Genomic DNA, 26,037 nt, shown 5'->3' on the forward strand with positions numbered 1-26,037 from the left:
TAAATAGGTATCTGCCTGAGTTAAGATCTACCGTACTCAGAATTACCCCCCAGAGTAAGACTATACAGGAGTAATTGCTGCCTATCAGTTCACACACAGTCATTTCTTTTCTGTGTTTGTTCACGTTTCAGTGCTCACGGATTCCCTTTTTTTCAGTTCAGTACGTATGGTATCTACAACTTGAAATTGTAGGGAAAAATCTTGGTGAGCATCTGCACTTCAGCATCCAACTGAGTGCACATAGGTGCTTTCATGGCTTTGGAATAGATTTTTGGCAAAACTGTACTTAGCAGAGGCAAACTGCAAGTTCCAGGATATTGGAACTTGACTAGGTTTTGCCAAAATCTTCTTTAAGGATAAAGAAGTCCAATGGCAGTTACATTTCACTGCCTTTTTTTCTTCACAGCTAGCATTGCCAGTTTCCCAAAGAAGCAGCCACAAGGATTTTTTACTATGGAAAAAACAGTTCTACTTTTGCTTGTGTGTGCAAGTATATACATGTAAGTGCATGTAGCCTTCTGTTGTGCCTGAAGTGCTCTGCATTTTCATCTTAAGAGAGGTACTTGGGGTGAAATATTTCACCTCAGTGCACCCCAATATTCACCAGAATTCAAATTTTTCAAGAAATCCTATTGTAAGTCAGCATGGGCAGCCCAAGTATAGAATCATAGAATCCTTAGTTAGAAGGGACCTCTGAAGGCCATCCAGTCCAACTCCCCTGCAAAGACCAGGTTGCCCAGGGCCTGATCCAGCCTTCTCTGAAAGTCTTCAGGGATGGGGCAGCTGCCACATCACTAGGCAACCTGTTCCAGTACCTCAGCACTCTCACTGCATAAGACTTTTTCCTTATATCCAACCTAAATCTACCCTCTCTAAGCTTGAAATCATATGCCCTTTTTCTATCACAGCAGACAGACAACATAAAGAGTCTGTCCCCTTCTTTCCTGTAGCTCCCCTTTAGATATTGACATTCCTCTGACGATGCTGCCATGCTACAGGCCAGCACGATGGGTCACAAAGACCTGATGGCAAATCTGCATGAAAGTTGCACATAGAATATGTTGTCAAGCATATGTACTATTCAAAGCATATATATTTACGTTGTGAAGTCAGCTGGAAACAAAGAACAGACTGTCAGTACATCCATGCAATCCCCAACAGAAACACTTGTGATCTAAAATAACAACAACAACAACAGAATATGATGATAATAATAATGTGCATGAACATTAAACACTTCACGTTTATGCAAGCTCTGTTTTCGTACATACAATTTAGACAAACTAATATGTGTTAGCTTAGTGTAAAGCTGGGCTGAGTGATAGGAAACACATGTTACTTGATACTTGTGGTTGCACAATGACAAAAAAAAAAAAAGAGTCCTGACATTCTATAGGCCTCTGGACAATTCTGCTATTGATGTGATGTGAGTCACCACAAATAGGCCATCCTATGTCTCTGAATCACTTCCTGCTCGAGGGGTTCCTCTGCTTCTTCCAGAGATTGTGTGCTGGGGAGGAATTCACTAGGCTAAGTCCATGGAGACCCATTCTAAATGCTTTCCCTTTCCCATCCTTCTCTGTGCAGCTGAATGACTCAGAGAGGGGATGACACCTTGAACTGATGTCACCATTCCCTTGATGGGATGGGAGAACCCTATGGGGAGCCAAGGAGGAAATTTAATTTGTGTGTTTTATTTTAAGGAGATCCTTTTTCCTTTTGTTTTTCTTTATATTTTGCTGTTTTGAGGTTTGTAAGGGTTGGGGAGGAAGGTGTTTTGAAATTAGAACCTGTCTAATTAGAACCCGTCCTTTATAAAATGAAGAATGTTTGCACTATTTTCAGTACAATTGCAATGCTTTGCCTCTCTGTCTCAAAAAGGTGTTAAGGCTTATACCACAGAAAGAGGAGTTACATATGTAAGTACCTCTGAAGCCTAATTAACTTTACAATTATTAGTGCTTTTTACTGGCTGTATTGAGGTTCCTGGAACAGTCATAGACGCTTTCCTCAGAAAAATCCTTGCAGTTGAATTGATGGTGTTGCAACAACATGAGAGATTGCAATCCCAGCGGAAGATAGCAAGTAGATCATTACAAAATTCAAAGTTTTGCATGATTTGAGATATCCCAATAGTATTGCTCTGCATAAAAAGAAATGTCAATAGAATATTTTCATACATTTTCACTGGAAAAGAAATCTGCATTTAAGGAAAATAGAATGTTCTTTTGCTATTCAGAATGCTCCTGCTTTCATTTGACATTTCCACTTGAAAATGCTTTCTTGATGACATTTTTCACAAAAAAAAAAAAAAAAGTTAAGCCATTGTGAAATGCAGAAACCTTGCATTTCAAGTACTTTCTGGTTTGTTTTTCCCAGGTTAGACCAGACTGATATGTGATCCTTTGGTAAATCAGTGTTGTGATGAAAGCACAATCAGTTTCTGAGAAATTCCAAAATTATTTTGACTTTAAGAGAGGCTTATCCTGAATGCCAGCTGATGCAGTACTTTCTCACTAACTGACAGTGAACAGTATTTCTGAATAACCTCTGCCCGGAGTTCAAAAGTTACTGTGAAAGAGGTTCTCTGCACTGAGGTGTGACCTTCTCCTAACCGTTAATGTATAACATCAGCCTGTGCTCAAGGCATCCAGGCTGCCCCTCAATTTCAGAAATCCTCTTGTTGGATATGGAAAAAGTTCAGTTTTCCATATGCATCTTCACAAACATCGATCTAGTATAGAAAGCCAGACACATGTAAGCAGCACAATAGCTAACACTCAGTCAGTTTCTGAGGTACCCTGTGGAGTTGTATGGACCTGTCCTAACCCTTCATCAGCACAAAACCACCTGCAATTACTGATGAGCACCTCTAAGTTTCCTGTGCTATAATCTAGGCTGCAGGTGCCTCACCTAGCTTCAGTCATCCTCTGCTTGAGACCCTCCTGAACAAAATAACTGACTTTGTGTTCTTCATCTCTCTGTCCCTTCTGAAAAGCAGAAAAGCCACTTAATGTTTTTAGAGATCCAGTGTTTGTAATGTCTTGTAATGGTATCCTCATGAATTCAAGTCTGCCACTTCAGATCTCACTCCTACTTGCAACTGTTCTTTTTTTTTTTTTTTTTTTTGCATAGATCATCTTCTTGGCTTCCATGTAGGAGTAGAGGCTTCTATGACCTTGGACCTTAGTTCTTAAAGGTTTATTTTACCTCATCTGCTTCTCTGTAGATGTGCCAGGCTTTGGTGTCATCAATTTCTAGCACTCCAGGCATTCTCACTTCTTCAGATTTTTGCTGAAGGAAATCTTAATAGCTGTCAAACCACTCATCTTCTGTGCAGTCCTGTAATTTAAGAATGCTAAATGCAGGTCACAGTTAACCTCCTTACTCTTTTCCAGTGGGTGGTTACTTATTTAGATATTGTTTCTACCAACCTGTTGTACTGAGTGTAAATTTGGACCAGCAGTAAAATGTCTCATACTGTGCTTTGCCACTGACTGCCTAAATTCATATCCACTAAACTGTAGGGCAATTTTAGCCATTAACTGTTCCAGGTGGCTAGATTGAGACAAAATGGATGTGGTCCCCTTCAGGGCTTTTTACTAAGGCTATCTCTGAAATAAATACTTATTTCTCCAACATAATGTAATTTATGCCAGACTTCATCAGTCAACCAACTGTTCCCATTCCATGGGAGTTTTTACTTGACTGGCTTGTGCTTTCAGTGTATGTGACAAGCCTTAGCAGGTTCCTTTTCCCTTGGAAGATATCCTCAAACTCTTTTTCAATTGTTTTGATCTTCTGCTTCTTTGGTGAGTTACCTCTTTATTATGAGATGAAGGGAGTGGCATGTTTTTATTCACGGATAATTTTTTCCCCTTGGTGTGATTATAAATTGTGCTTCTTCCAATTTGCTAATTGCCCATGAATTCAGTCACAGCTCTAATAGGAATTAGCTCACCACACTGAGTCCTGAGCTTCATCTATTTATGGTCAATTGTCCGTGGCTTTGCTTTCCATGCTAATATCCCTCCTCCTGGCAACATCCCAGCTTGTGCCAAAGTCCACTTCCAAGGCACAGATACTCAATTTGATTTTGAGATGGTAGTGTTTTAATCATCTGCAGCACTGCTCACCGGTCTCATGAAGAGTCATCTGAGGACGTGGTGCTATTGTCCTCTTTGTCCATGCTGGGGAAGCTCTTGGAAAGTGATAGGAATTACTGTGGTTCTCAAAGGCTTTTCCAAATACCAGCCATTGTCCTTGTGTTGTTGTAGATCTGTGCTGCTTTATGAGGACAGCAGCTCCGTGCCCAGTGTACCATTCTGCTTCCAGTTTCTTTTCTGGTAAAAGCCTACATCCTCTGCAGCATGATAGCTCTGTCCATCTTCTGTAGGTTTCAGTCTGAATTAGGCAATTTCCTATGGCTGGCAAATTCAAGTTGCATTGCCAAAGAATAATTCTGGCTGCTCCAGAAGATTTTCACAGCTTTGTCTCACATCCAGCCACATTTGCTCTCTTAGTAAAGTCTCAGCTCCTCATAATCAAGGAGATTGGCTCTTCAACCCCCTGACAACCACAAGCCCGGTTGTATTTTTGCCTGCTTATTGTACTATTTAATGACATACAGTTCACATGTTGTCTTTTTATGTGGAAGCCAGTATTCTTCAAACTGCTGTGATACAGTGTCCTGGTGAGCCTCAGATGTCAAGCCTAATTCAGAACTACTAGAAGCATCCAGGATTTCAGCACCAGTATTGTCAAAAATAAAACTGCCTCTGACTGTTACAGAAGCATTCCACCGAAAAGTCACTTAGTAATGTTTCCTAGTGCCACCGAGGGCCACATACAAATAGTGGATGCACATCACTGTAGACCACTGCTCAGCACCTCAGAGTGAACCAAGCTCCTCCTTTTCCTTGGCCCACGGTACCAGTTAGTAGAAAACAGTAGAATACAGATGCACAGATTACATTTGCTCTCCAGTTGCCTCAGAGAGCATCAGGTCCGGTAAGGTGAGGCTTTCAGTACCTCCAGTCTTCTAGTCAGAGCATTTTATTAGATTTTTTTCTTCTTTTTTTTTTCTTTTTTTTTTTTTTTTTTCATCTCTGGATACCAGGGTGTTGCTCACAATCAGTTACACCGAAATATAGGATTCACCTGACCAAATGCAAATATGTCCTATAGATGTATTTTATGCGGGCATGTATATTGCTCTAGTCACCAGTATTGTCTTTGTCATCAGTAGGAAGAAAACCAAGCATTGCTGTTTTTGAGCTGTTCTCAGCCTGAGGTCAAATAGTTCACACCAATACTCTACTCTGCACTGGTGAGATCTCACCTGGAGTACTACATCCAGATGTGGAGTTCACAATACATGAGAGACATGGACCTGTTGGAGTGCGTCCAGAGGAGGTGTGCATCCAAGAGATGGAACACCTTCCTACAAGGACAGGTTGAGAGAACTGGGACTGTTCAGCCTGGAGAAGAGAAGGTTCTGGAGAGAACTGACAGTGGCCTTTTGGTATCTAAACCGGGGCTGTAAGAAGGGAAAGGAAGAGACTCTTTTATCACGTTCTCTTGTGATAAGACAAGGCAAAATGGTTTCAATCTAAAGAAGGGGAGATTTAGGTTGGACATAAGGAAGAAATTTTTTACAGTAAGGATAGCGAGACACTGGAACAAGCTGCCCAGAAAGGTGATGGAAGACCCATCAATGGAGACATTCAAAGTTGTGCTGGATCAAGCTCTGAGCACCCTGCTCCAGCTGTAGGTATCTGTGTTCATTGCAGTCAAGTTGCACTAGATTGCCTTTAAGGGTCCCTTCCAGTTCAAACAATGCAATGAAATAAGTCTCTGAAAACCCCAGTTTCTCTCCACTGTTTGTAAAATTTGTCCAGACTGGCTGCTGCAGATGTAGCTGAGATCTAGATGTTAAGTGAGATCTGATACTAAATGAGAAGCATCTCATTGGAGAAGTCTGACAGAAGTCTGCTCCATTGATGTCTGTGATTTTCAACTTTTCATCAGCAAACAACATAAACCTGGGCACAAGAGTAGGATCAATCTTGGAATGCCATGTGCAAGGCATGGCCTTTCTGAATGACACTGCTCCTGACTGGCACCTGCTCATCAAAATAGGGTACCACTGCAGAAGCCTATCCACATAATGACCATGAAATGGAGCCTTTGGTTTATATGGTTTTCAAGCTTGAAAGAAAAGTAGGATGGAGCAGGAGTAGTGTCTCAGGAGTAGGCCTTGAAAGGATGCAGCCACTAGGTTCCAGGTAGCCAAATTTCTGCCTCAAACTTGTGGACATAACTCTGGGTACATCAGGTACCTCTGACATTTTCCTGACTCTCTTCACAGACAACAAAATGCATACATTTTACTCAGGAAAATCAAAATTGGGTTTGTGTAGCACTGGCGTCAGTGTCACAGGAAGAGAGCACTGTGCTTTTTAAGCTCAGTAGACAAAAGCCAGGATGCTGCCAAACTGTCAAGTTTTGCATGAACTGTGGGAAAAGAACTGCAAAAGAGACTCCAAGACCATACAGGCTGATCTACCTACCAACAGACAGTGGGCAGGTCTGCAGTTCAGCACATGATCTAGACTGACCAGGAGATGCCCAGAGCGCATGGCACATCACCGAGCTCCAGCTGATGCGTTCTCAGCAGGGGCAGTTGCTCCAGACACAGCGTGGTGCTGCCTCAGACAGTGGTATTACTGGGAGCTGGGAGCATGCAGTATGCACACACGTGGCTGGGCTTGCTCCATGCAATGCAAGAGCAATCACCACAAGAGCTGTTGCCTTTTGACCTTTTCTCCGTGTATCTGGGCTGACCAGGGCCACACAGCCCTTGACTGGTATGCAAGCCTAGCTGAATAATCTCGTGTTTCCTTGTGAATGCCATCCCCATTGATCAGTTTCCAGCTGGCTTATATAGATGGAGCCTAATTCAATGCAAGTGTTCTGCATGTAGAAAAGGCTCCGTGAACGTTCCCATGGGGTCTAAATTGGCTCCTCTCTTTTTTCTTGCTCTTTAAATCCTATTGTCACTCATGTGTAGCTTTCCTGCACTCAGTACATGCCTATTCCTGGGGGGAACAATTGCCAGGGGCTTAATTTTAGAGAGGAATGTTCACTCTGCTGTCTGGGAATGAAGCCTGGTGTAGCCAGCTTCAAAGAGCAGACATATTTGTAGAGCTTAAAAGACATCTTCCCCTTGAGTGGGATTTGCTATTGTATCTCCTAGGCTCTCATCTCCCTTTTCAGTGCATGGGAGGGCTCAGGTGCTATCCAGACTCCTTCCATCTTTGGACTCTTCCAAATGCAGATAATAAGAGCTAGCAAATCCTCAGCTCTGCCTCCTGCACACTGAACATCATTCAGCAGACTGAGGATGTGGCAGATTTGACAGGATCTGTGCTTAAGGTTCCCAGCATTTGGCTTGTCTGTGCACACTGAGCCCTGGCATTCAAACAGTACAGACCTAAAAGAAGGATTATTTTTAATCCCAATAAACTTGCACAGAAGGAGAGAGTTCTTTGCCTTCTTGCTTTGCATCACATCACATCACGATTTTAGTCCTAACAAAGGACTTCACACCAAATATAAAGCACCAAGCTATTTTTCCTTCATGCCTGTTATTTTTCTGACAGACATATGTGTTTGTTTATTTTTTGATTACAAAATGCAATTATTGAGTTCTCTGAAGTACCCCATGAAAAATTAAGAACATGTTGTGTCAACTTGCTGCTTAATTTATGTTAATTAAACTGTTCAGTGGGAAGGATGTTCCTGGTTAGGTTGTTTTAGTGGGATCTGGATCTTATTCTTGGCTCTGCCAGAAACCGACTTCTTGATTCATGGCAAGTCAGTTAATATCCCAGTGTTTCAGTTCTTCATTCTCAAAATGAAGACAATAATTCACCTACATCTTGTCTGCATTGACTGCAAATGCTTAAAGCAGGGTTTCTTTGCACTGTGTTTAGCATGAGTTTCATTTGTATTTGTAAACACCGATAACTGACTTTCTTCTCTCAGGAAAACAACACCTCTGCAAGTCACTTCCTGATGCCCAGATTTTGCAGACAAATATAATTTCCACCCCACTCAGAAAGGCAGCCAGGCAGAGCTCTGTCAGATCATGCTCAAAACTAGGTTTTCACCAGGGTAAATATGCTGAGTTCAGGTTTCAGAACACTGCCATTTTATTCTGGAAGTCAGGAATTCCTCTTCAAGGAGAGCTTAGTTCCCTCACTGCATTCCTAAACTTCATCTAAGCTGAGGAGTTTGTGAAATCTCTCTGTGAGTTTTACTACAGATCAGGTCCAGGCCTGCAAGTTAGGTAAGACAGAAGTTCTGGCTTGGGTGCAATTGGCCAGCGCACCTGGGAAAGCTTTCTGTTGTGTGAATGGCAGAAAGACCTGCTTGGCCATGATGCTTTCTCATCTTTCTGTGTGTCAAACAGCCAATCTCAGAATAGGCTCCACTGGGTGAGCAGGATCAGACCCTGCCTGGTACTTATCTAGCAGCAGTGATGTTTTTCTATCTGGATTTCATGTATTCTTGTTTGTCCTGACCATCTTCTGTTTTATTCAACAGTCATGTTTTGTTGGCATTTTGCCTTGTGGTTGTGCACAGTGCTGGTGCGCTCAAGGTCTCATCCAGATGCTGACTGGACTACCCATTATTGGAGGCAGTGTATTCGATTTTCAAGTCAGTGTTGGCTTTACATTAAATCATTTTCTCAAAATGATCATCTCTACTGAACTCCAGATTTAAGCACTTGTTTTCTAAATCTGGGGAATCAGACTACATCTGCAGTAAGGAGGGTGAGCAGAAGATAAAGCATTATGGGAATATACTGTTATTTTAGCTAATTATTTCTACCTGACAGCATTCAGAGTGCTTTTCAATGTAATCTCCAGCCAGTATAAACCCTTCATTATGAAGAGGTAAGGTATCTGGGGGGCTTCCTCTCTTCCTCCTGCCCGCATCTGCTCTAGAGCACAACATTGGCACACTTCCATCAGCTCTCTCCTTCACTTGACGTACATAGCACCACTACCCAAGCATAACTCAGACCTATCAAACAAGAGCTTCACTGAATGGCCAATGCTTTGCACGACCACCTGGGCCTGGACTGCCACACTGCCAAAGAGGAAGAGTCCTAGCTTTTCACTGTGACATGTTTGGGCCTCACAGTCCACACTGCCCATAATCAAGTTCACGATATGGCTCATGCCTCAAGTATGACCCAAAATCCTGAAGTACCATGTCCCCAGTCTGATCACATCTACAGAAAAGAATGCTAGAACAGCTTTCTTAATGTCATTAGGAGTTAGTATAAACTCCTCTCATTATAAAAATTTCATGCAGTTTACATCTGCTCCTTGCTGGATACATTTGCCCCACAGCATTGCAAGCTCCATGATGCAGACTATCCTGCTCTTGAACATGATTGTGCAATAGACTTGTTTTGCAGGCTATCCCTTGAGAGGAAAATTCTGGATACCAACTGACACTCCCCAAACTAATAAGCCTGAAATAGAGGTCACTGAAATTCAGAGCTCATTCAGTTTGCACCTGGGTGTTTAATTCTTAATGTCTCTGATTCCCATTAATAAACTGTAAGCAAAGGAGAGCGCTCAGGAAATGGGAGTGGTAGGAACCAAGGATTAGGGTATCCATAAGCATCTGCCTCTCATAACATTGACACTGAATTAAAGCAAATAGCCTCTGCTTCACCCCATTTAGTAAACACATTTGCAATTCACACCTATCCCCTACAATGATTTCCTTTTTCATTTTTTCCTCACAATTCACTGAAAAATTCTCCCTCACTCTCTCTATAAACTCAGCAGCCTGTCTTCTATTGAAGTTGCGAGTCAGATGTTAGCTTAGCCAGTGATTAATGCAACTCTTGAAAAGGTCAGCTTTGAATCTTATTGCCAAGTTCACCCACCTCTTTGGGCAACTCCTTATACCTCTTCTATTCCTTTTATAACATATTTGCAATGGAAAATAATTAAAACTGTTATGTTGCTTTATATCTTGAAAGTACGTTAGTTGTTATCTTTCTCTTGGGTATTGGGAAATGTTTTGAAGCTGTGATTCAAGAAGCAGGATCTGTTTAAGCCATCTCTCACACGGATTATTTGAAGCTAGGTATGAGATCTCCAGTTGTCCATCTAGGCTTTATGTGCCACCTAGCCCCCTCTCAAAACAACCTGGTGGTTCTGACAACAGTATAATTGTTGTCATCTATTGGCAAGGACACAGAAGAATCACATCAGTATTTGCAAATAAACTGAAGAGTCTTCATTCTCCCTCACACCTAAGCCAGTCTTTGTGAGTTTGGACAAGTAGACTGCTTTAAAGATTAAGGTTGGATTTGTCATATAATTTACTGCTTATGGTGTTCCCATTCTGGGTGTTTACATGTACAGCATCACCAAAGAAGCTCTGTTCTGCATCAGCAGAGTCAAAATAGTCCTTTGATAGGTAATATTTTAGGAAATTTGATCTCAAAGGCTCTCACATAGAGAAATACAGTGAAGAGCAAACAGATTTTTCCTGTGCGTGTTTTTGTTTTCTTGTTCCTTTTGAAGTAAAAGAGAAAATGTGGGAACCATTTCTAAATTACCCATGCACCAGAGTGACAGAAGAAACTCAGGAACAGATAAAGAGCAACAGCTGGAACATATTGTGGTACAAGGAAGCAATTAGCTTATAGCATAAAAGAATGAAATCACATATAGAAATGATTTGTGTCTCCTATCACTACCTTGGCAACGTGAAAACTTTGGGTCAAACTAGACCCACGACTGCAGGCCAGTGTTGGTGCAGTACAGGCACATGCCACCATAAAGGCAACAGTCACAGCCTTTCCTGAACAGCTCCTGTGCCCTCATTGTGCATCTGGCACCACTTGAAGGAGAGGGTCATGCCTGGGAGAGAAGGGAATGCAGGGCACGTTTCTGAGAACTGTGGAAGAAGCAGGCTTCACATCCCTCAGAAACTTTTATTCAGAGCACCAAGGCGGGTTCTTTGATCAGTGAGCAGGCTATATTGCATGGAAGCTGGCTGAGAGGGCTGCTTGACCTTGTGAAGTCCATCTCTGTATGCACATGTAAACACTGTTGTTCCCCTCCAAGAGACAAACAGTGCATTTGGTTGAGATCTCATGCAAGAATCATAGAATCATTATAGAGTGATAGCATGGCTTAAGTTGAAGGGGACCTTCGAGATCATCCAATTGCAAACCCCTGCCAACCCCCCAGTTCTGGCTACCCAGGACCCCATCCAACCTGGCCTTGAGTGCCTCCAGAGGTGGGGCACACACAGCTTCTCTGGCCAGCTGTGCCAGTGCCTCACTGCGCACTGAGTAAATAATTTCTTTCTAACATCTAACTTAAATCCTCAGAACATTCTCCAAGCTAAATAAGCCCAATTCCCTCAACTTCTCTTCATAATAGAAGAGAGGGACTATGTGGTCCATACCTTCCCCGCTTTCTGAGATTGCTCAGCACTGCTCCATATTCCCAGAGGAACTTGTTTCTCCTTGCCGCTGGGGTGCCTCGAGGCAGCCATGTCCCACATCCCCCTGGGACTTTGCATCAGAAGTGGCTGACCACAGCATCTCAGCAGCCCTCCTACTCTCACTCAGCCTCAACTTTGCAACTAGAGGCCATCCTCACAGGGTTGCTTAAAAGTTTCATCATCAAGCAATAAAACAGTGAAAATATCTCAGGGTGAGAGAGGAATTTGAGATAAACAATCTTTACCAAACATTGCAAAAGAAACCATAGTCTTATTGAAATGAATAAGCTAACTCCCAGTGCCTTCAGTGAGGCCAGGGTTTCAGTCTTTACGTGTGAGATGCCACGCTGCCATAGTGATGAGGTCAGGATATAACATAAGCCACATGATGTCAGAGGACTGGATTGATAGACATAATCAAATTTCCTACCTCATTATAGTTTCACTGTGCAAAGTCTCAATTTAATCAGCAATCATACTCTCAGTGGGATTTGTTTCAGGAGGGACCACCTTTACCACTCCCAGTTTCTGAGAGCTGGTTAATCCTTTCACAGGGCAGGGTTTTCATATCATGCCTCATAAACTCCCTCTGTGAGGGTTTAGGAAGAAAGGGCAAGATTTTTCATCAGTGCTCCTTGAGCATGTCTTCAGAGCAGGCACAGAGATACCCAACCCAAAGATGGCTTTGCACCATTAACTTCTCATGGGTGGAGACTAAGGGTGAAAAAGCAGACAGGCACTCAGACCCATGTGTGCTAACCTCTGTCCCCCTCCCTAGAAAGGTCTGGGAACAGAAGCGACTGAACTGTCCCTGCATAAAGCCATCTACATGTGACTTTTTTGCCGAATTCATCCAGCCGTATGTTTCCCAGCTCCATACTCGTGAGTTTGCATCACAATGTGCTTCATGAGCCAATCAGCCTATGATTGGATCTCCATGCAGTGTCCCATTGTGTGGAGCAAGTGTGCCGGCTGTGCTTCAGTAGAGGTTACTGAAAAACTACATACAAATGCACAGCAGCATTCGTGCTTCGGGGAACCTTTCCTACCAACGACCATCACTAGCCCTGTGTGCTGTAGGATCACTTTAAAATAACTTCACTTGGAGACCTTGGTGGAAATCGTCTGCCAGTCACCCTCCTCACGGTGCTTTTCATTCTGAGAATTAACAGTCCTCAAAAAGCAGCCTCAGAAGGGGCCACACCTGTACAGAATTTGCTTTCATCCCCATAAGGGTTCCCAGACAATGCCATTGCTAGCCAGAAGTTTGCTGAGTTGTACAAGAACCAAAGGCTTCCTTTGCTTTCTCTTCATCCATTAAAACCTTGTGAGTCAAAATTAGGAGGACAGGAGTGGAGCTTTTGGAGGCTGTGGTTTCTCACAAATACCTGAAGCTAAATACTAATGAGAAAGTAACCCATCACCACAGCAATGCCACAATTAGATTCAAATTCAGTCTAATCTGGTTTACATTTACAATACAGACAAACTAATTCAGCTAATTCTTATGAAATTGTACTCTGTCCTCAAGGTCTGGTATCAGAGAGTTGTTGTCAAAGTCCAGAAGAGCACACTCACACTCCGACCACCAGCTACTCTCATTGAGCCACCTCTGCACGGGAAGTTTTAACACCTTCTTTGTCCTACCCACAACTGATGGGTAAAAACCTATCAACTGAGAAGTCCACCAGGATCTGTGTAGACAAAATTCTCTTTGATTTCAGGTTTTCAGAAACAAAATCTAGAAAAATAGAAAAGCCCCTTTGGCTTCTTCCACCCAGGACTAGTTTTTATCTCAGGAGTTTTGAGTAGAGACAGACACAGATTGAGGTATGATTTAGCTTCTTTGAGTCTTTGAGTGAGCAAGTATTTTTTCTTTGTGAGTACAAAGGCTTTTTTTTTCTTCTTCTTCTCTCTTTGAAAGAAACTCCCACTCCCCCAAAGTTTTGTCTATGCATCTCAGTAGCAACTGTTCTTTCAGCATGGTTATCAGAGTTCAACTGCTGCATTTCTGAGATGCTGGCACTACATCCATGAGAAACAAAACAAGAACCACCATGAAAGACTTCAGCAGCTAGTTTGGATAAATAATTTAATGGCATGAGGTCTGATGGGAAGAAAAGAGGTAGAATTGTAATAGGAAAACAAGTACCCATCTTTTAGAACTACTCCTGGGCTTTGCTCTGAGTGAGCGCCAGGTTAAGTGCGGCAATGCGATAGCAGGCAGGGACAGCAGTGGAGGTGAGCGGTGAATCTATTCCTGTTTCTTCTCGTGCTTGTCCCTGTCTTCAGCTGGCCAAATGCCCTTCTTTTGAGCACATGCCCATGCACCTCCATGCTGGCTCCTGCCCAAATTCCAAAATCCTACCTGTATCCCATGACAGCCTGGGAAAGAAACAAATACCATCCTTCACTAGGCGTGGACCGGCTCACTCACATCTGCCTCATTTATCCCAGAGAAGTGGAGATATTGCCTCACAGATGAAATCAGCTCAGGTCTCCACCTCTTTTTCCAGTAAAGGGTGAACCCTTTCTCTCCAGACAAAACAGAAGGAGTGGGCTCATGGAGACCACAGCATCCTTTGCCTCTCCAGGCTTGCCCAGGCTAAAGAAGAGGGGCTGTGTGTTACTGTGAATGGAATTTCTCTGCTTCCTGCTACTCACTGTTCCTGGCCGCTGCAGCCTGCCATACATCAATGTGTGTGCTCAGCTGGCAAAAAAAAACGCTGCTGACTGAGGTGGTGGCTGTGAGATGAAAAAGGCTGACCCACACAGTGGTTTCTTCTGTTTCCTCTGAATGCATTCACTTGAGGAGCCCCTTTCTCATTACAGCTGGGAAAGATGTCAACAGCAGCCAGTCCCAGCTGAAAATAACCCTGCCTATGTCCACTGTGCAGCCTGCTCAACTCCTTGGCCCTTTTTTACTCAAAATGGCAAATCGGGTTTCCTCTTATCACTGAGGTGCAGCCAAAGTTTGCATACAGGGTAATTACACAGGACACCTCCATAATGCCTTTCTTCCACTTCATTGAAAGCTCTTATGTCTTTTTAGGAAAGAGATGTAGCAGGATCTTATCTTGTGGAAGGATCCATGAGAGGGAGACAAATGCCCACATGGTGCCATTGTGGGCTTACACCCTTACACCCTGAGTAGGAGAAAGTTTCCCAGTGCTTGAGAGGTTTCAAAGCTTCCCTGGCCCAAAGTCAAAAGTCCTCATGAATGAAAGATGCATAAATAAAATGCATATAAGGAATACTTTCCTTTTACAGGCTGGAAGCATTTCATTTCCCTGTTGGACTAAAAGAATTGAGTTGTGTTCATTCACAGAATCACTGAAACATGAAATTTTCTGCTACAAAATTTGCATTCAGAACCTTATTTTTTTCCTCCAGATAATTTGGAAAGACGGTGAAGTGGTTCCCTTCCTGCATTTTTTGGCTCCTACCAAAAACATGCCATTTGAAAGTTCCTAAGTATTCTCACCTGACACAGAGCTAACTCAATAGTAGAATACAGTGGCTGCCTTTCATGTCCTCAGTGTCTATGCCATAAGGCAAAAATTAGTCTGGAGAAACCTTCAAGATTTTTATCTGAAGAAAGAATCTTGAAACTGTGAAGCACAAGAATGAGAATATGGAAAGAACAAAGCTCACACTTGGCCTCCATCTGCTGTAGATGTCCACAAATATGTTGTAAGCTCAGGTCTCCGAAGAGCTGCTACCAGGGTTCATTGAACCATGTGCAGTCCATGAAGGAGATGGGTCCATGGAATATGCCTTTGAAGATCTTTACTCCCCACTTTTAAGACCCAGGGAGTGACCACAAAACACAGAGCATGTGTGTCTCACTGCCAGGCCACTTGGTAAAGAATTTGGATTCCTGCATAAGTCTAAGGGCTCAAAATGCTTAAAATAAGATCTGGCTGCAGAATAGGACAAGCTGGGCCCATGGCATAAGCATTTTCATGTGAGGTAATACTTGACTTTCCAGGTCTGTGGACGAAAGAAATGAAGACTAAAGAAATGCAATATAAATATTTGTAGTAGCAGGTAAAAAATGTAGCCACCGCGAATTCAATATGAAAAAGGTAGTCTGTGAAAATTATCTTATGGGAATGGTATGTTGTATAGCAGCTTAAATCTACTGTGCATGTGATAGACCTTTCATCTGTACAGCCAACAAATAACACAAGTGTGGGAGCATACACAGATTATGCATAATGTGAGATGAAAACTATTCTGCTGCATAGCCCTGTGTGACAGACGTGGGCTGTGTTGACAGTAGCAACTCATACAGTGCCAGGGCAGCACAGGCATGGTGTGGCCACAGCTGTAGTATTAAAACTCCAAAATATCCTGAGAAAAAGGCTGCAGACGCATGCTGGTTTCTATGGTGTGCTTGGGAATTGTTTGGGGATTTATTCCTATGGGCAATTCAAGGTCATTGTCCTTGCTATGGCATTGCATAATTTATTGGTACAGGTGTAGCCTGAGATACCAGTTGCAGGGTGACACTTCCCATCTTCCTCATTCTTTTATATGTCCAAAGTCTTTTGTGCTCTAGAGCATTAGTTAAGGCAATCTGATCAAGCACTCGATCTGGTGGTTGGCAACCCCACCTGCGGCAGGATGATCCTTGAGGTCCCTTCCAACCCAAGCCATTCTATGATTCTATGATTCCTTGCTGTGCTGGTCCCAGAGACTTTTAAAACATTATAAAAATAAACCATGGATTTTTCCAAAACAGACAGACAGGGACTGTCTGGTTCTCTGTGCCACTGCTTCTATAGCTCTGGGTGCAAGAAGGAAGGAGGTGATGATCCATCACTCACCAGCTTTCAGAAGCCCAGAGGGCATTTCAGGTGTTCTAGCAGATCACAGTATCCCCTTCCTTTTATCAGGCAACATCCATGGTTCATTGCTTGTGGCCTCTTCCTTCTAATGACTGACATGGCAATGTCAGCCAAGGCCATTTGTGGTCATTGGCATGTTTACAGCAGCAATGAAACATCAGAGCCTTTTCTGTGTCAGGAAGAGTATTTCTTGCTGAATGTACTGACAAGCCCGCAGCCTGCTTCTCACCTTGCACTGGCATAGCTGTGTTGCTCTCAGATGTGCTGCAAGAGGTTGTGGAGTCCCAAGTAAGCGCTTGGAGGGGTGTGATTCCCTAAGCACTGCCATCAGGGAGCGCAGCTTCTTTTGGTTTGAGAGCTGGGAATGCACCTGCTTTGCCTTTCAGAGGCAGAAATGCATCTGCAGCTGGACGTAGTCTGAGGTTAGAGACCCGTGCTAATGCATGAGCCATCAGCAAAGCCTCCTTGCTCAGTGAGGCCTGTTCCTGAAGGCATTTTCCTTTGTGGAGACCAGGGAAGTTTTTTTCTCACCAAAGAAACCCTGCGCTGGTCATTGTGAAATCAGTGAGAAATCAGAGTTTGCTCCAAAAAAGGGACAGGTTTCTGAGTGAAGGAAGAGCTCTGCTGGTCAACATGTTCTAAACCCCAGGGGTTCTTGGAGTAGGGACGGCTTTGAAGACTCCACCATAATTTCATAAAGCATTTGCATCCCTCTATTTCCTTCCTGTAGCTTCTACCACACCTGAGGCACTACAGTTTTCCCAAAGGTAACCCATCAAAAGCAAACTCTTACAGAGTTCTCCACCTTGTCAGCAGCTGGCACTCGCCATCTCTTCCCCTGCAACATGGTGACGTGGGAAAAGAAAATTTCTGATTTGAGAAGAAAATACCCAATTCAGGTCAGGGTAAGGGACACAGGGGAGCAAGGGAGACAAGGAGAGTTTCCTCCCGACCTTCCTTTACTGTTCCCACTGCATCTAGCAAAAAAATATGTACAATTTTTTTTAACATCAGAATGTATTCACTCTCTTAGCAAGTGAGGAAACACAAGGGGCTTCCTTAATGGCAGCAGTGACAGAGGATAAACAAACCCCAAACATTAAGCAATTACAATTTCCATGTACTCATAATGACCTTTAAAAACCTGCCTGTATTCCTCTCAGAGGTAATGGGGATGTATTGAGCAGAACCGCTAGATATGTGTGTATGTAAAAGTGCACGCAAATAAATATGCTATATTATTTTTTTGCTGAGCATCTCATCTGTTTGTCTGGACTTGTTCAAAAAATTCTCACACTGGAAGCACCAAGGGAATGAAATTAATTTAACATGCTCACACTCTTCATCCTCCAAAATACTGAGAGGGACCACTGGGAACCCAAAGGCATCCTGTCTCAGCTAGAAGAGAAGTTACAGTAACATTAGAGGTGGCATTAATGAGAAAAAGTTCCATATTGTGCTTAACCCTTTCCACCTGCTTCTAACCACAGCAAGCGTTATGAGCCCTGAAACATTGGTCTGTGGTCAGTTCTCCTGAGAATGTGGGGACTAAGTCATGCTGCTGTTAGGGTTTCTTTTTCTGTGTGTGCTGTGCTTTTTAGAAGTGATGCTAGGATCAAAGAATAGGTTTTTATCACCACGAAGGGTCTTCTCAAACCAAGGCACTGCTGACCTCACTTCATAGTGCACACCGAGTAATGCCATATCTCCCTCCGGTTACTCAGTGTGTTCATTCTATTAGAAGCTAGAGGTCCTGGCTCCAGCACTAAATGAAATGAGCAGAGGTCCATCCATTTAAAGCATCTTAAATCCAACCCTTTGCTTTGCACTTGTTCCTGTTCCTCTCAGGCCTGTAGCAGTGATGTCGCCATCAAATTAGTGAATGTTTTTTCTCCTCACAACCTTGTTATTAGCAACCTCATTCTTGCCTATTCTTTGTGACACTTGCAAAACCTTACACTTGCTTGCTGAACTGCTGGCTTCTGGCCTTACAGTGCTTTTTGCCATGTCTTAGTTTATTCCTATTTGATCCTATGAGCTTCCCTTACAGACTTCCCAAAATATTGCCCCGTCATCCACCTTGCCCACAGCACTGATTTCATCACCCCAGCTCAGTGAAGCTCTGTAAAATTTACCCCATCCTAAGAGGCAGTGCTGTCTCCCCTTTTACGTACGCTACTGCCTCCCAATCTACCAACCACTGCAGTGCTTTGGGTCCTACCTTGCACAGTGCTTCTTGATACAGCTATGAATACAGACCTCCTGTCACAAGTATCTCAGCACTTATTCCTCCTCAGGGTTTATTTCAGCTGGTTTGGAAGCACGGGACCTCTTTCCCTAGCTAATGATTTTTTCTTCATTGGGCTGCAATTATTATACAGTAATGAACACACACACGTGTGTGCTTTGAAGGAATCTGTGTCACGTGTCTTTAATAGAGCACAGATGTGAATTCTGGCAGCTCTTATTGTTCAATATGTTCTCCTATTGTTGCTCGGTTTTTCTCACACTGTTCCTGATCTGGCAAACAGCAGAGGACTTGTCTGTCATACGTTGGTCTCCACAAACCTCCATGGAGCCAAAGTGTTAATCCACTGAGTCAGCCATTCTGCATGGATTTGGTGATTATATGAGTGAGCAAAGGAATAACAGGGAGCAGTAATTCTTCTCCTCCTCCATATTTCACTGTACAGCCCTGACGCTGCCACGTCTGGCAAACCCAATGTGCAATCAGTGTTGATCTTTAGCTTAGACCTTCAGTAAGATAGTTCCATAAACATAATGACATCATGTCATGACATCATTACTTTCCTCTGTGTTTGAATCAGCTTGTGTGCTTTTATAGAAAATTGTATACATTCACTGCTCCTCCAACTTAATTGACAACAGGGAAGCACCACACACATTACTTTCAACATCAGGCTCTCAAGGGCATGAGCAACATTCCCATAACCCATTAGGTACCCGCCCAGACCAGACTTTGTCATCTTACAAGTAAAGACAGCTAAATAAACAGAAAAGTCAGTTTCACAGCGTAAAAGCTTGAAAAAATAAAAAAAAAATTGAAAAGAAACAAACCCAGGATTCTGTCTGGGGGAAGGGTGAAGCCAAAATTTTGCAGTACCTTGTTCATTGGGACTTCAGGACTGATTTGAAAACACTAGATGCTATGGTGATACCATACTGGTCCCAAGAGACTAAAGCTTTGATGTCCCATTTCCCATCTTCCCCAGACCTTTCCCAGAACAAACCATGATTCTGCTGCTCCATGGAGTATTAATGTTAGTGTTGATTGGAAAGTCTCTGCAGAAGAATAACCCCTAGAAACTAGAAGTGGTATGTTGTATGATATGGATAATGTGAACTGATGCATGAAACTGAGCATGGCTGAAGGATTCAGCATTCTTTATGGACAGGACAGTATATTAAATCACAGACCCATGGCCAGCATCTCTTGAGAGCCTCAGTGAAGCAAAAGACTTGAAAATACTGTACTTACATGATAGATTAGGTTTTGTCTATGGTATTTTCCTGAAGGTCAGTTTATATCCACCTCTGTTCTGCTGCTCCACCAGAAATAAATACAGAAGATAACTGTACACTTACAAGAAGTACTGAAAATCCCATTATTTGTAGGAAAGGAGGGGCGGAGAGTAAAGGGGAAAGTGTCATAGTTTACAGCCATGTGTTTGCAAATAGGGGCTAATGTATGCATACCGGCACTCAGTTTCACACATCACTGCTGAAACACTGATTAACTGCAGAGTTATCTTTGCAATGACACTACACACAGAGCACAGCCCATAAAATCAGGGGCTACAATGACTTCCTTTAGGCCATCAAAGTCCTCCATCCATGTCTCCCCAACCAAAGTCCCTAATTTAGGATTTGCACTCCTGCTTGACTCCATACACTGATTTATAGACATCTGTAAACATTGCCATCTCAACTCTTTTGTGTGACAGCATCTAGGAATCAATTTATAGGATTTTAATTCAGTAATTCAGTGGGTTGAGTTGTGCATATGAACTAACACTTCCATGTCTGATTACTGAGCTAATCACAGTGCCGCAGTCTCACCCCAAAACCCACAGGCGTCCTCTATCCCAGCTCTGTCAACAGTTCATGCACATTTTAAAAGCATAGAAGTTTTTTTCCCCATTTCTCCAAGAAAAAGAGCCATTACAAAACATAAACATAAACAAACACACAGAAAGACACAGACATTTGCATCATTAAAAAAAAAAAAAAGCATGCCTTTCTCATTAAACTCTGGTGTTATTCTTTGATTATAAGCATCTTCTTTCCCAGGAAATCTATGACTAAGTGTGTGTAAACCCACATCCCAGGGGTCTGCTCTTGTGGCAGTTGTGGCCACCCCCAGAACCCCCAGAACTGGGTCTGCGTATGCACCATATTCACACATGTAATACATCCTCTCTTCCTTCAGCTTCCCTACCCATCCATGTGCTTGCCAAGTATTCTAGCTGGTCACCTCGTTACAACAGAAATCCCAACCAGGATGTGGTAGAGGCTCACAATATTTGTACTGATTGGTCTAGCCCACATCACTTCCACCACTTAGAGTCAAAAAATTGTTTGAGTTGAAAGGGACCTTCAAAAAGGTCATCTAGTCCAACTCCCCTGCAATGAACAGGGATACCTACAGCTAGAGCAGGGTGCTCAGAGCTAGGTCCAGCACCTAAACAGCAGCATCATAATTCTCATATCAGGTGGCTGTGGACTCTGGTTTCTTTAGTTCTGTGGATTATTGAGAGCATTTGTTCCTACTTCAGCAGTCTAAGGGCACTCCGTTATCACTAGATCTACACTTCATGAAATCCAGCCAAATGCATACACTCCCTTCTCTCCTTGCTTTCCCCATAAGGAAGGTTCACATACACAGAAATTATACCAGTGTGGGATTTTGGTGATGCAAATGAATTTCCAGCAAGCCTTGTGCTAACATTCCCTCAGAACTGCAGCTTTCCTGGTGAAGCTGCCACATGTTTGCAGCCCTGGTCCCTGGCATTATGGTCAGCCCAAGTGGCTTGAGGTTCCAGCCTGATCCAGCACCAGCCAGGATGAGGCAAAGCTTCATCAAAAAAGCTGACATCACATTTCCAAGAAGCAAAGAGAAAGAGAGATACTTGAGCAGAGCTTTGCTAATGCCTGTGGTTTTTCCCAGGCTAGCATGAAACTTGGGTTGTTTATTGGATCCCAAACTATCTTTGCATGTACACAGGAAAACAGATGCTTCCCACTCCCAGGCCCTGTGCTTGGGCCAGGCTCCCTCAACAGAACTCTGCAGGTAGGGCACACAGCCGGGACATCAGAGACATGGCTTCCTGCCTCACTGCTTGGAGCTGACGATACCGCGTTATCTATCTCACGCACTTCTTCGTCCCCTTGCCAGGGGCATGAAACTTGTGGCCTGCTTTTCCTGCATGCTGGGAACAGTCATCACATTTGGCTCAAATAATATGCACGGGGCACAGATGACAGAGCTGGGAAACAGGCCAGGTCTCCCTGAGCCCAAACAAGCGGGTACCCTGGCCGCTGGGCTCCCTTTCATCTTCCAGAGCTAAAAGTCTGGCATGGTTCATCCTATCCTCAGGTGCAGCCCTCTGTTTGACTCACAGGTGCCAGCGGCTAATGAAGTTTCAAGTTCTTACAATAAATTATAGAGGCAAAGGAGAAATAGAGAGTAAACTCATGTGCCTGGACATATGCTTATCTTAACTGTGGGGCTGCAGGAAGGCTTCCTGTCAAGGTCTCCTATCACAGGACTGCTGGCCTGTGCCAGCACTACGGCGTATTGCTGCTGAGGGTTCTTTTCATTCATGAAGTGGAGTAGAACCATGCAATTGTTAAGGCTGAAAAGACCACTAAGATCACTTAGTCTAACTACCAACCATCCCCACCATGCCCACTAACCACAGTGCCACATCCACGTGGTTCCTGAACACCTCCAGGGAAGGTGACTCCACCACCTCCCTGGGCAGCCCGTGCCACTGCAGCACCACTCTTTCTGAGAATAAATTTTTCCTAATATCCAATCTGAGCCTCCCCTTGTACTACTTGAGGCCATTCCTTCTCATCCTATCACTGTTATCCGGGAGAAGAGGCTAACTCCCATGTCACTGCAACCTCCTTTCAGAGAGCGATGAGGTCTCCCCTGAGCTCCTCTTCTCCAGACTGAACAACTCCAGTTCCCCCAGCCACTCCCCATTAATACTTGTGCTCTGGACCCCTCACAGCTCTGCCGCCCTTCTCTGGTCAAGCTCCAAGGCCTCCATGACTTTCATATAGTGAGGGTCACGACACTGAACAGAGCACTTGAGGTGCAGCCTTCAGCTTTCTGCCTGAAGAATGTCTCCACAAGTGACACGGGTTGTCTGAGGGTGCGATGCACTCACTGTTCCCCTCTCCCATGACATTTCTTTACATAGGCAGCCGAACAGCAAAACATCAGCGCTGGTTACTAATTTTGTTATTTATAGCAGGCTGTCGCAGATGGAGACAGCAGCACCATTCTATCTTTAGGGCGTAGTGCCTGCCTGTCCGTACAGACAATTGGTAATTAGCACAAGAACAGTTTGTTTATCTGTTCTCAAACTTAAATAAATAGGAGAACCATTTATCTGTCAAAACACAACTCCAGATCTCTAGGTTAACTGCTTGATGAATAGAGCTCAGTGCTTCAGGTATTTAGGTAGACTGAAGTTCCTTTTAGAGAACTTCCCAAGAAAGCAAATAAAAATATGCAATAAAAATTGGTGTGTTGCATATCAAAGGGATAGTAGATAGATCAGATAGACCTGGTTGCTTTTCTGGTACAGTCACTTCCTACGTGGCTGTGCAACCCAACTCTCAGCCAGTCCCTACAAGTGAATCCCTGCACGAGCTGGGGAACAGGAGGCAGAGAGGATACTTCTACTCTCTCCAAGTAAAATGTACATTAAGATGCCCTTGGCTGGCTGGGATGGCAGGACCCTACACAATGTAAACTCCACAAGAACTAGAGTGAAGACATGACATAATTTTTTTTCTATTTTCATTGCTGATCCCAACCCTTCTTTGTTCTCTTTTATTCCCTACACCCACCCCTAAGTTAGAGGAGAAAGGGAGAGACTTTGTGAATAGATGGACTTTGTGAGTTGTACCCGAGAGCTGGCCCCTCTTCCCCTCTCCTTCCCCCACCACTGCTGGAGGGAGGGGAACGGGAGCTGCACTCGAGGGACTGCTCACACTCATGCTGAAGGCCAAAGCAATCTGTGTGAAAAGAGCAACAATCCTCATCTTTCTTAGAATTCAAATGTTTTCAGCTCCTGAAAGTGCTCGTGTATTCACGCTGGCAGGTGGAGTTTTTTACATGCACATACACACACATGCATATCCACACATACATGGTGGGGGAGAAAAAGTGGTTTTAGAAGTTAATGTTATCACGCAGCAAAAGAGGGTCAGATCTGAAGAGTTCTGCCTGTCCTCTGTTTCCGACCACGTGTGTCCCAGCAAAGAGCCACTTGCTTATTGAGCTGCCACCTGGGCAGTCTTTATTGGACCTGTTTATCTTCCCATCAGCATCTAGGCAGGGGATAAAAGCAACCAAATGAAAGTAAACTATTTCAAATACAATGGCTGGAAATAAAGACTAATGAGTTCCTTCTTCTGTCTTTCAGCTCACGACTCCGAATTTCCCTGTAGTGGTCAAGCTGGGACACGCTCATGCCGGAATGGGGAAGGTAAGTAAAGGAAAAAATACATGCAGTTCAGGAAAGAGATATCTGTGTGGCACAGCCTCCTTGCGTGCAATCAGCCAGCAGGGAGTTAAACCTTCCCACAGCCTATCTGAGTGGCACTGGCTGTTCCTGTGGGAGAAAAGGCCTCCTGCTGCTGTCACGCACAGAGCCAGGCAGCGGTGTCAGTCTGGAGGCTGCCAGGGTGTGGGAGGGGGTTCAGAAGAGTGGGGGGAAGGCTGGGCAGGCAGGAGCCATTCAGCTTGGCTTTTATACATTTTCTGCTCTCTCAAAAGCAGCAATGTTGTTTATTCAAGCACCTGCAATGTGCAGCTACACCCCATAGCTCTCACAACGAGGCACAGCAGCTCTGGTCCTTTTGAGAGCATGACGATGACCTTATTCAATAAAGTGGGAGCCCTTCAGCTATTTTTTTCCTCCTTGCAAGGAAGAACAAGACCTTACAAAGCAGAGTGGCTGGTTGCCTGCCAAGGAATCCTGAAAAACAGTTCGCTCCCCAGAAGGACCTGTTTGTTTTTCCCAGGCTCACTGGGATCTTTATTCCTCCAGTGAATTGCCAGCCCCTGTTTCTGGGGGTGCCTGGTCTCCCTTTTTAGCAAGGCATCTCCAGTATGTCTCTGCTGCACTTTTGCCTCCTGTTTCCTTCATATGCCTCTTTAAAAAAGCATCTTCTGTCTGTCCAAAACATCTGTTCAGAGTCAGGGAATTCTGATGCATCATCTCTGAATCCAAATGGATGATACATGAACTTTGTAATTGATATCCCTGTCACTGCACTTCCCTAAAGCAGACCCTTCTTCTCCCTGCCTCACACTGTTTGCCTGAAAAGTATACATAGGTACACCATACCTAAGCCTGGTACAGCCTGTTTGCTTGCCATCTGTAAACAAAAGTGCTTTCTAGCTTTCTGAATCACATACAGAAGCTCTCATGACCATCCTTCCTTTGGCTGCAGCAGCATTCCCATGTGTGGATGTTAGCTGCTGCAGCGGAAGTGGGCTCAGATTCCTGGGCAAGTGGTGGAAGTGGCCTTCAGCATCAAAGAGCAAACATTTAAATAAGCAGGAAAAGTTTGTTAAAATATTGGTGTTTCATATTTTAAACAGGCAGAGGTGTCATTGAATTAGAATACTTGCATGCAGACAGCTTTGAGCTGCTTGCAGCACGAGCTGCTGAACATGTCCCCAAGAAGGATTTTGTTAGCAAACTCCTAACAGGATAGAACTGGAGGAAGAAGACTCTCCCTGATGAAAGGCTTCAAGTTGTCTGAGGCCCTGTGGGGTTTCTTAGTCCTGCTGCAATTCTGGGTCTCTCTGACCACTACACAATTTCATCTGTAATGTAGGGAGGGATTCATGTGTCTTTCTTTGCAATACAGACTCTTGGGTGGCTACAGAGATGAGGAAAGAATCAAAGGAAAGCATCCCACCCAAAGCAGTGTTTGCAGACAAAACAGTCCTCAGAAGCTGTTGTCTTCTGCACCACCGCAGATCTTCTTCCACCTCTCATTTTCTCTTCCATTTTACTCTACAATAATCTTGGTTTTTGCTGTTGCAAGCTATAGAAAAAAAGTGTTTCTGTGCAAAGTGCAGGCTCAATTATATGCAGTGGTACAAGGGTGTTACATAGGAAATCATTCCAAAAGCAGATTTGTTGAGACCTGGCGTCCTAGAAGAAAGAGCTGGTCTGAGGCCAAGTTTATTTTGGTCCATTATGAAATGTAGGGACTAGTAGCAAAGTATGGATGTGGCACTGGGCACTTGTCTCTTTAGTTAATGGGGAAGGTACAGGAAGGAAGGGCTGTTGACCTTATGGTTTTAGTTTGGGCTCTGCTCCAGCCACAGCCTCAAGGTAAGTTGAGGCTGATTAAA

The 26,037-nt window shown here is 43.8% G+C and overlaps 1 protein-coding gene across 2 annotated transcripts in view; it reads left to right on the top strand.

Moving 5' to 3' along the window:
• SYN3 (synapsin III) overlaps positions 1-26,037 on the top strand; it is a 176,895-nt gene that overhangs the window by 119,977 nt on the left and 30,881 nt on the right. For both annotated transcript variants that reach the window (XM_042889639.1, XM_042889638.1), the window contains one exon: positions 24,089-24,151. In XM_042889639.1, the coding sequence (XP_042745573.1) occupies positions 24,089-24,151 (63 nt within the window). The remainder of the gene's footprint in view (positions 1-24,088; positions 24,152-26,037) is intronic.

The sequence above is a fragment of the Lagopus leucura genome, unplaced genomic scaffold (assembly GCF_019238085.1).
Source record: "Lagopus leucura isolate 7727_CA_CO unplaced genomic scaffold, USGS_WTPT01 Super-Scaffold_100159, whole genome shotgun sequence".
In the NCBI taxonomy this organism is placed as follows: Eukaryota; Metazoa; Chordata; class Aves; order Galliformes; family Phasianidae; genus Lagopus; species Lagopus leucura.